The sequence below is a fragment of the Uranotaenia lowii genome, chromosome 3 (genome assembly GCF_029784155.1).
Source record: "Uranotaenia lowii strain MFRU-FL chromosome 3, ASM2978415v1, whole genome shotgun sequence".
Taxonomy (NCBI): Eukaryota; Metazoa; Arthropoda; class Insecta; order Diptera; family Culicidae; genus Uranotaenia; species Uranotaenia lowii.
In genome coordinates this window covers 54,228,248-54,240,041 of record NC_073693.1, presented here as the reverse complement: position 1 = coordinate 54,240,041, position 11,794 = coordinate 54,228,248, and the positions used below count along the sequence as shown (strand labels likewise).

The 11,794-nt window shown below is 34.3% G+C and overlaps 1 protein-coding gene across 1 annotated transcript; it reads left to right on the top strand.

Moving 5' to 3' along the window:
* The first annotated feature begins 1,739 nt into the window (after positions 1 to 1,739).
* Positions 1,740 to 10,831, top strand: LOC129757860 (uncharacterized). Its single transcript, XM_055755211.1, has 2 exons — positions 1,740 to 1,873; positions 10,309 to 10,831. The coding sequence occupies exons 1-2, from the start codon at positions 1,856 to 1,858 to the stop codon at positions 10,486 to 10,488; spliced, it is 198 nt and encodes a 65-aa protein (XP_055611186.1). The 5' UTR covers positions 1,740 to 1,855; the 3' UTR covers positions 10,489 to 10,831.
* The last annotated feature ends 963 nt before the right edge of the window (positions 10,832 to 11,794 follow it).

Here is an 11,794-nt window from a genome sequence, read left to right as displayed (position 1 = left end):
CTGACTTATAATACTCAAAGCACTTGAAGCTTCGTATCACGACTAACGACGACGACAACGAGAGAAAACGACCGGTCAAGGGGTGGAAAATCTACACACAACGAAAAAAATCTGTAAAATTACATCACATATAATGTAAATAAAAAGAAGCATCATATATGACGGAATTTTCCGTGTGTGGTGAATTTTACACGCCTGTAAAATTTTAAAGACGTGTAAAATGAAAGTCATGTAAATTTCAAAACCACTGAATTTAGGTAAAATTTTCTTATTGGATATTTTTTTGGTTTACTTTTTAGTTACTTCTGGGAACGCAAAAGCGAACCAATTTAATGGCGGATTTTCATCTCTAAATTAAAATCAATTTGGTTTTAATAAAAATCATTTATTTGTTAAAAATCTGATTCTATGAACACTACATTGTCTTTCACCGTCTAAAGACCAAAATTTTCGAAGGCATTGGAGTATGTATAACAAGAGAACACTAAATAAATTCGAAAATATTTGCATATTTCGTCAGCAACTCTTTCGGATTACCATCTTCGAAGGACAATTATGTACGGGATGCCGCTCACAGAGTTGCATCTTGTGGGTACGCTGCCGTAGCGCCGCAAAGAATTCGGTGAACCAACAGTATCCACTAACTTACGAACGTGGAAACTTCTTCAAAGCAACTTTCGACTAATTGTTTTGGTGCACGACTTGACGCAACACTTTGTTTACTTTTGTGTGGGCCAGCTTCGACAGGCTGTTTTTTTACATGATACATTGCGTTCAGTGTAATGTAATTTACATTTAATTAAAATTCAATGTCCATATAACATTTCACGTCGTGTAATTTTAAGAAAATTTTCATTCAGTGCTGTTGAGAATTTTGTGTGATCAAATAAATTAGTAAAATTACATCACATATGATGTAATGAATTGTAAACTTCAACAGACGTGTATAATTTGGAGGACATGTAAATATTTAAAACGTGTAATATTCAATTCGTACTGAAAATTCCGTCATATATGATGCTTCTTTTTAATAACATCATATGTGATGTAAATTTACATCAAATAATCGCGTTCCGTGTCAAGTAATATTTGTCTCATTAGAATTCAGTGCTGTTAAGGATTCAACTTTATTTTGATATGTAAAATTACATTAATAAATCGCGTTCTACGTCATGTAATATTAAGGGTTTCCAATTTCAGTGTTGTTAAGGATTCAGATTTTTTTTCTGTGTATTAACGGTTTTTGCTCGCGCCCGGCTCGTTCGCGACCTACACCACACGTTGCTTGATCGGAGGACGGGACGAAGTTTTGTTTTTCTAGCGGTTTTGTAGAGTAATTTCGGTGGAAGGACGGCAGTGCATTCGTGAAGTAGGTGATATGACGTTTTCGGTGGACCAGAGCGCAAATATTCGTTTTTATTACAAATGGGTACACCGCGACGACAACAACGATAAGCCGTTCAATTTTATTTGCCCGGGGGTTGGGGGTTGATCTTTACGGTTTCATTTCTTCTCTCTTTCTCTGTCTTTCTCCGTTGGTTGTAATGAAGATTTTTTTTGTTCTTTGATTTTCGAAGATGCAGATAGGAGTGTTTGGTGTGTTGTCACCTTAGCCGATGCCCATGTTCAGCCAATGGAGGATGACTAAACTGTCACCAAGTTCGTGAGACCGAAGGAGTCTGTTGGATCGCAATCTGCATTATGGTGCATTCAGGCAGCTTAATTTCAAATTGCTCTCTATAAAAGAAATTCGGCGCCCCTCGATTGGTACTAGTCTTGATCCGGCGGTGCTGAGGATAACTTTTCAACTGTCAACTTCCAGTGGTTTGTTGAACAATCCAAAGAAACATCAAACATGAAATTCTTCATTGTGGTACGTTGCGTACAAGTGTAATATCTTGTAAAAAGTGTGATACAATAGTGAAAAAAACATATGCAGTCTGGGAAACATCCATTATTGATTTATTCAAGATAATGAAAAAAGTGTATCGGTGAATCTCAACGAACTGTCAGATCTATTTAGAATTCGCCAATGTTAAAGAAAAGTTTAGTGAGCAAATCATTCTACAAACAAATGAGGATCGTGAATGATTAAAGTTCCATTGATGTTTTAAAAATGTTCACAAAAGGGGACAGTTTAGTCTCACTTGTTGGCGAAAATGCATTGCTTAGAAAAGCATAAGGGCCTTGGTTTCTTAAGCCAATCAACTGAATTGAAGATTCAACTGTTTTGAACAACATTTTCAAGCTTCGGTTTGAAATAATATCAAATCACTTACAAATATTGAACTAAGGTCAATGGCTTAATTTAGATTAATGTTGTAGTGACACATCTTCTCCTTACAATCAGACTAAGGAGCATCATTTTTCGTGCCTATGTTTTGAAAACTGTTTTGAAAGATTCTGGCGTCCTGAATCCGAATCATTTGCCAGATTTTGTCTATCAGCTCTTGTTTAAGTGATATGGCTTGTAGAAATTTTGAAATTGATCTGTTTTGAGTAAAATCGATCATTGAGATCTGGTGAACCAACAAACTTACATGAAAAACAAAAACTAATTTGGAATTTCTTTTGTATCCCAGCAAACATAAAATCGCATTAAAAATGGTAACTCAAGTCATTTAAAACGTTACTGCGAAACGTAATTCCAACAATCGCAAGAAAAAGGTCGTAAAAATCGATACTTGGAGTCGTATTAAATGGTTCAAATAGGATATCATTAAAAGTCCACCATGTTTGCGGATTTTGAAGGCGATTTCGTTCATTTTATTTTTCTCCCGCGTGGGTCAAGTGAGAGAACAGCTTTGTTGTTCTCTCTGCGACCAGCAGTGCAAACAGATTACTAAAATTCAGATAGTGTATTTGCATGAATTGTCCAATGACAGAAGCAGCAAATATTGTCGCTGGCAACGGTTCGCATGCGTTGAGAGAAAAAATTGTGCTCTCTTGCATTCTCTCAGTATGTATGAATAAGGTGTCGAATATCCTCCAATTCGTATATTCTTATCGCTTCAGCCAGAATTTGAAAATATGTATCTATGTTGCCTCCATTTTGGTAGGTAAATGCTGTGTTTTCGAGTTTCATACGATCATCCTGTAATATATATGAAATGTAGAACAAAGTTGTTAAGAAATATACCTTCAAAAATGTCTGCTGGGTATCTTCAATTCAATCAAGGATTCAGATTGAGCCTAGATATTATAAGTTCAAAGATATATAGCTTTAAAAATATTAAAATTCGCAAATTTTAGACATTTAAATAGAAAGCATTACAATTATTACTGACATCACTGAAGAAAATATTTGATATTAAAGATTTTAACTCTTTTAAGAACTTTGTTGAAGACTAAAAAACGATGGGACTTATGGTTTTAGAAATAACAAAGATTCGATTTGGGTTTAAATTTCTTACAAATTTCGTCAAAATTACCTAATTTTGCTAAATTGATAAAAAAAATCAGTATGTAAAAATAAAAACAGTAAGAAAATTTCTATTACTTTTATTTTTTCAGAAGTCAAATTACTCGCAATTTTCTGAAAAGTTTATCATTGAATTCATTCTTTTATTTACAAATCTTTGTAATCTTCTAGAGTTTTGCCAAAAAAGTACAGAGCTCAGAGCTGCTACAAAAAAAAAAAAAACAATTGCATATTTGGAATCAGCACCCCCAAGTTTGTTTAAATCAGTTCTTAAATTCTGTGCACTTCAAAAAACAATTTTTTTGCTTTGTGTTATACATATTTCATGATTGTGTTATATTTCATTATATTTTGCTTCATAAACATTTCACGGCCGTTCAGACAAAATTCCATTGACATTCTTGCGGCAGCAAATATACATTTTAGATTTTTTTTGTGAATAATTATGTATTAGGAAAAAGCAAAACGTAACAAAAAAGGATGAATACATTGAATTTTCTATATGGTTCGTAGATTTTGGCGTCTTGAATGCGAATCTTTTGTCAGATCACCTATAGTTTTGGTGATATGGCGTCCAGAAGTTTTTAAACTAACAAGTCATGATGAACTCACAAACCTACACAAAAAATAAAAACTGATATCGAATCTATGGACTACCCTCTATTTAATCAAAGGGTTGTACTCCATTTACCCGAAAACCATTGCCCAGAATGAAAAATCCCCAGAATTCCAATCGCCAGAAAGAACCATTCCCCAGAATTTTTTTCCCCAGACGAACCATTCCCCAGAAAAATTTTCGCCAGAATGTACCATTTCCCAGAAATTTTTTCACCAGAATGAACCATGTACCAGAATTTTTTTTGCTAGAAGTACCATTTCCCAGAAAAATGAAAACATTTATCCTTACTAGAAAATATTTAAAAAAAAAGGAATTGTTACAAAAAAATGGGGTTTCATAAGTTTATTCTTTTGCGGCAAAGCCGCAACCAACGAGGATGAAGGGGCCGAGGCGGCACAAAGCCGCCGAAGCTCCCAAATCCGAGGAGGCCGCCGACCCGCCGTCGGAAGCGGCGGCCCTAAGACATTGGTCTAGGTCTGCCGGGGCTTCCTAGGTCTGCGTGAAAGCTAGGGGTGATCCTTTAGCCCCGTCCGCCACGCGACAGCGTGAAGGACAAAACGTCTTTCAAGTTCGAACGCGCAGCGTGAGGAGTCGGATACCAAAACGGTTTTTTAAAGGGCCATGGTAAGCATTGAATCAATCAAAGTACCCAAACCATAAACAAAGCACAATATTGGTTCTAAAATAAATTTAGTTGGAAAATTTCAAAGTCGTAAAAAAAAAAAAAAAAAAAATTAAAATACTAGGGGAAAAATCTGGGATTTGTGCCATTCTGGTAAATTATCCATTCTGGGGAAAAAAATTCTGGGAAATGGTCCATTCTGGGAAAAAAAATTCTGGTAAATGGTGCATTCTGGGGAATTTTTTTCTGGGAAATGGTTCATTCTGGGGTTTGATTTCGGGTATTTGTCATTCTGGGAAAAAATCATTCTGGGCAATGGTTTTCGGGTAAATGGGATACAATCCAATCAAAGATTTAGTTTTTCTTATAAATTCTAGTTCAAGATATACAATGTTTTAAAAAAAATTGTTCTTCAATTTTTAGAAAATTGATCAGATAAAATTATAACTGTTTCTGACACCACTGATAAAATATTTTATAGTAATGATATTAATATGTTTAACAACTTTGTTATAGAAAATAAAAAATGTCAAAAGCTATCCGGAAATAAGAGCTGATAGAAATGAAAAAAAAAAAAACTAAATGCTTATTGCTAAAATCAGTTCTCACCACAGGAGCGTCATATTTTTCAAACTCATTAATACATCCTGAAACATAAATTTCCCAGATCACAAAAGTATAGATTTCAGTTTTTCTAGTAGGTGTAGATTTTAAATTGTATATTGTAAACTAAACATAAAATTATGTGATGGAATTTATTCTAAGAATTTGAATTTTTAAAGACTGAATTGTGGTTTTCAATTCTTCACTATTGAAGGCTTTTTATGCTTAGGAAAGTTGATACTAATAGTGCATTGTGGTTTTCAAATAATTAAAACGATTCATACTGAATCCTCCAATGCTGCAAGATTGCCAAAAATATTTCTGTGTTTTTGTAAAAAAAAAATCTGACTTTCTGTGATTTTACCCAAAAATTCTGTTTTAGGAACAGCATAAATTTCTTTGAAAATTCATTTAGAGTCTTTTTTACATTTCACTTAAGAAAAATCGAATGGCAAAATACCAATTTTAGCATGTTTTTCCGAAGCAAAGTGAGAAATTCAAAATTTTTGTTGACAAAACATTTATAGTTTTAAAAATGGGATTTCACAATTTTCTAAGAGGCTGAAGTCAGAATCTTTGACCAATTGGTTGAAGATACTATGAGGCTCCATCATTGCATACATTTGAATGGTACTTTGAGGAGGTAGGAAGAATGAGCTGAATTCGGTGAGATTGTTTAATTTATAGGAATTTATGGAACATATCGTTGTTATTACATTAACAAGTCCTACTTGCCATGTAGGATCCCGCATACCTAAAACTCTCCTTTCTGAAACAGCTTCAAAAACCTGTGAAATCTGTGAATATCACCAAAATTTTATGTTCTGTGATAAAAATTTGCTCGAAATTCTGTGAAATTATAAATTTTTCTGTGGTTTTGGCAACCTTTCAATGATGTTCGTTAAATATCCGTTTCGTGGAAATTTGACCTGTAGTTTGTTTGTTTTTTTTTCGAGGCCGCAAATGTTGATGATTTTAGATTTTAGATTCGTTGTGATGATTTTAGATGTGATGATTTTAGATTCGTTGTGTAGGTAATTTATTCTAGTTTAAGATATTTGTTCTACCACGTTATTTCGAATAAAAAAGTCCCAAAAAAACAAACTATTTTTAATCTTATACATAAAAATGGAGGCATTTTCTTTGTAACACCATAACGTATAAAGGGTGGTCGGAATGAAGTGAAATTTGGTAATCGACAGTTTTTCGGGTCAGAGATGGTTTGTATAGTCGTTTCGAGAATCTCACCTTTCATGGAAGGAGGGTTCCCATACAAAATCAACTTGATATGGAACACAACTAGAACAATTTTAAGACGATTTTCATGATAATTGATTCACGAGCAATAGAAGTTTAGAACGGGTAGATGAAGTTCACCATTTTCTTTCGATTTATTGTGCGTTTAGATAAAAATTTATAAACGTCGTTGGTGAACAGGCATCATGGCTGACTTCCGACCAAAACATATTGAGTCGTTTTATTTAAGCGTGCGCCAAGAAATTTTCTGTTTTCAAATTCACATAAATCAACGTTGCCAGAAATTCATTTGAATCGTTTGTGTATATCATTCTTATCCGTAAGAGTATATTTCACGCGAACACAAACGATTGTTGGCGAAAACAGCAACAGCACCACAAAAAAAACATTTCCACCCCGACAGAGGGTGGTTTGTACAAAATATTTCGATCCCGACCGATTTTACTCAAACCGTTTGGGCGCTCATACAAGCAGTGCCATACACGATGCAAATCGTGTTCACTGCGACAAAATTTCATCGAATTTCATCGCATTTGTACCAATGTTGTGTAGTCTGTGGCATGCTTAATGTATGTAGAGATACTCTGGTGGATACAAATTTATTTGTGGCAACGTCGCATATCATACACTGTTATTTTTTTAAACACAACTGTCAAAAGTTCGGAAGTAAGTTCGGGATCGGAAGTCCGGACTTCCGAAGTAAAATTTAGTGCTGGCGCTATAATATTAAGTAAAAGGTAAACGAAGTTTACCGGGTCAGCTAGTTGCTTATAATTTCTGACAGATTTGCAGTTTTGGAGTATTTCTTTTATTTTTGTATTTGCCAAGAATACATATATCCAAAAAATGGATAAATTTGAAAATTTTGACCTCTGTCCTAGTTTTTCCGGTTGAAAAAAATCTTACTTGAAAAGAAAGCATTCAGTTTTGGCTTTGCTTCGTTTTATCTTATTATTCAATAATCCGTTTTTATAAACATATTTAAATGTTAGTTTTGTCTCGTTAATTTGATTATTATTTTCATAAAAATACTTGGTGTCTATAAAATCTCAGTTATTCAGTATATTGGAATGATGATTAAGATGCTTTGAATTTGCGCTCTGGTCATGTTGACCCGAACAGCTTTGGAAAAACTTTTGACGAAATGTTTTCATGAGTATTGATTAAAGGAAGTTGGCGATGTCTGATTGACACCGCACGCGTTTTTTTCGCTCTTCTAATAATTCCAATAATTTTCGTTTTTCAATCTAGTTCAGCATGGATGGCCACCGAGATAAGTGCTCCAAGTGTAAGGACATGGTCTTTCGGAGAGGTTTATTTGCCTCATGGAGTCGAAAGAACCTTGCTTGATTGCGGTGTTGTTGTTCGTGTCGGCACTGGGATTTCGTTTTTCATTGAATAAGCCTGAAGTGATTGTTTTTAAAAAAAACAAGTTCTTGATGTATAAATTTGGTCTTGTTGAATCCCACGATTTCAATGCTAAATATAACTGTAAATTTGCGCTCGGAGTGCCGGATTTTTCTGTTACAAAAAGTGGTCAGTCTGGGATTTGGGATAGAAAGATTATGTTGTCTTAGTGCCAGTGATAGAGAAGTGACCTTTCCCTGTGGAGTAGTTGTGAAAAAAACTCAAACAGCCAAACTTATTTGACAACAAGCTTATACAAATTGCCTTATGAATATTTTGTCCCTCGAGCTAAGGGGGAAATTGGATTTCTTAGATTGGAAAATGTTAAAAGATTCAACACTCTTGACGAGGAACTTTGGTGAGATTGTTTCATGTTTCATTCATTATATCATTAATCAATCCTATTTGCCATGTAGGATTCCCTCAATTGCACCCTTCCCGTTCCTATCTGAAACAGCTTTATGGATTGTATGAGTTATCTGCACCTAAAGAGTTATTTTACTGTTTCGGATTTTCCCTTCCATGATTACATTGACTTATCGCGGTGTGCACTATGGTACCACACTAATCTTCAAAATCAACCTTTGAAGAACCTCTTAGCTGAATGAAACTATGATTTCAAAGTAGTCGAAGATTCCTTTGAATTCAGCTACAGTACTGTAGTAATCTTCGACTACTTTGAAATCAAAATCAACATTTGAAATGAGAATTTAATCCAGATTCTCATTTTGGCATCTTCTGCTGGTTTTCACTGTTAGTTATACCATGTGTATCAGAGTATCAGCCAATGCAAGATGTGTGTAGTCACCCTTTGCTATGCTATGGTTTCATGAGTATTGATAAAAATCTCACCACCAAAAAAATCGTTTTGTTCCCAATGTATCACCGGTGATCCACTTTACTTATTCGAAAATTTACATATTTTAGTTAAAATCAAAGTAAACTATCATTTGATTCCGCTTGCATAAGCAACCCTCTACACGTCAGTTTTTTTTTATTTGAGAATTATTATGAAAATTTGTCAAATTATTGAGCATCAAATAACTAACTACTTGATTTAAATTTGAAAAAATCCGACTTTTGCGCAATTCTTGATCTGCCGAGTAAACATTAGCGATTTTCTGAGAAAATGGTTTTGATGCAAAGCGCCCAGTTCAAATGCGCGCTGTGCAAATTTGTGGATCACCTGTGCTATCATGGGAAGGAAAGGGTTAAAAATCTGCACTTCCTAAGCCTATTCGTCTTTTTACCGGTGGCGGGATACGAAATTTTTTTTTCGTAGCACAAGCTTGAAATCTGCGCTCCCTCAGTCAATCCATTTCTTCATCGGTGGCTTAATCATAAACAAATAATCGAAGCAGCAGCTTTAACAATCTGCGCTCTTTGTGCTTATTCTACCAAATACGCCATTGTCGTGATTTAACGATTCTTACGAATCTCAAGTCAGAGATTCACTAAGTCATGTCTGTCATTCACAAGAATAGATCAATGACTGACTTTGGGTTGTTTGTTTTGCCTAGTGTTGCCAAAATATAAGACCATAGGAATTTATTTTATTTCAGTTTTCTTCAGTGTTGCCGAATTCATCTTTCATTTTATTTTGTTTATTTAAAAACTTCATTCATTTTCTACATATCTTTCATCTCATCCTAATACAACAGTTCAAAAATGCAATCTTTGCTCGTAGGAAGAGAAAATCATAGCATGCATAATGTTGTTCATTCAACTTGGTAATATTGGCATTGGCAAAGCAGTATCAAAAAAAGTCGACTGATATTGGCTGTCTGACACTGACCATTCACAAATCTGCTGTAATAATTTCATAACTTAAGCTCAGTATTCTACCAACTATTTAAATTAAGAGTTTTGAATATTTATTCACCAATGTTTAATATAGTTATTTTTAGTTATTTGTTTTTTTATTGTTCAAAACGGATAAAGTATTTTAACTGTAAATATAGAATTTTCGAATTATTTGAATGAATTAAATCAGTTTAAATTTATCATTACATCACTCATTACTTTGCCTAATTTGCAAGTTTTATTTTATAAATTAAACCTTGTTCTCGGTTTATAAACGCTAAAGTAAGCAAAAAGCTGGCAAAAACATTGGATTTTCAAATTTTCAACCAAACAGCCGGGCAATACCGGCCGAAATCCAAGTACATATTTCTCATAAAAATGATGAAAATGAAAAAATATGTCCTTTTTAGATTCTAGTTTTAAATTCCAGAATTCGAATGTCGAAAATTTGAAAAAAATTAACTAATTTTAAGATGTTCATTTGCACTTAACTATTCTTAAATTTATATTAATTAAAATTTTTTAGCAATATATATGGAACTACATTTAATTTCCGAACACTCTTTTTCCTTCCAGACGATCGCCCTGTTCGTGCTAGCGCTGGCTCTGGTGTCCGCGATGCCAGCCGTCAACGACGAATCGCTGCTCGGGGGAGGTGACCTGTACGAGGCGGAAGTCGACGACACCTTCAATCCTCAGGATCCGCAAGCCTTCTTCAAGCTGAAGAAACTGAAGAAGCTGCTGTTCTTGGGTTAGGAGGAGCGCAATTCCCAACAGAGGAATCTAAAACCAAAACGACACCTTCAGTTTTGCTGCCCTAGTTCGCTTTAGCTTTAACCTAGAATAAGCAGGAAAAAAAAATTGCATATCAAACAGTCACAACCCCATCGCGAATCACCAAAACCAGCCGGAATCCACAGACAGATAATCGGAGTCGGGAAAGTTTTTAGTCATTTTGTCCAACATTTTTCGCGAGCCATCTGTGAATCCTGGAAAGGTCATCGGATTTCTCCTCCCGAAGTGTGTAGTTGAAGAAGACAGAAAAAAGCAGAAACCTCACATCAACAAAACGGATCTAAAGTTATTTTTTTTTTTTTGTAAATAAATAACAATTTTTTATCTTAAAAAGACCACCTTTTTCGAATTTGAATAACGGCCTTAGAAATTGGAACAAAAGAAAAAAAAACATCGAAAAAATTCTCTGCAATTTGTCACACGTGCAAGATGGAACCGGTTTAGAAGCGAGGAAATCCGAATGGTTAAAGCGGTTCGCCGAAAATTTCGTAATATAATGAATGGAAAAATTAGCATATCGTCCGGTCAGAAGAAGCCGCGGAAGATTTTGGCAAAAAAAAAAAATATTCTAATCACGTTGTCTAGCAGGCGGTGTGAATTTTAGTGATTCGTCTGAAAGTGGTGCTGAGAAGCGTCTGGGTTTCATCCAGCTTCTTTTGGAAGGAACTGGAATCTTCGGATTCTCAGTTAATTTGTTATCTTCGAAAAATTGGACCCTTGTAACGAATTCTTCGAAATCTGAAGTTACGGCTGATTTTTTCCTAAAAGATGATAAGTAGTAAAAGGGTTCAATGTCCCTTTGAAATTTCATAATATAACGGTTGTCATTCGATCCAACTTTCAGAAGAAAAAACTTGTAGTAATGTAATGAAGAATCTTGTCTCATAGCTCACAAATTTAAAAAGGGTTGGATAGAACATCTTTCATATTTATCACTGCGGTCGGTATCGGTTAACTGATGGGATGGTAAGATGCAATCAACGTATATCTAGAACTTCTGACGCAAATTTGGAAAAAAAATCATTGACCTTTTGACATTTTTTTACGTTTTTGGTACCTTTGACTTTTTTGGATATTTTGACACTTTTAAATATTATGAAACTTTTTAAAATTTTCTCTCTTATGAAAAAGTTACTACATTTATGACATTTAATTTATTTAAAAAAATTGAAATTGACATTTCCGGCATTTTTGACATTTTTGACATTTTAAGGCCTCTATAAAATAAACAAAAAAAAACAAAAATTTTTAACTTTTTGACATTTTT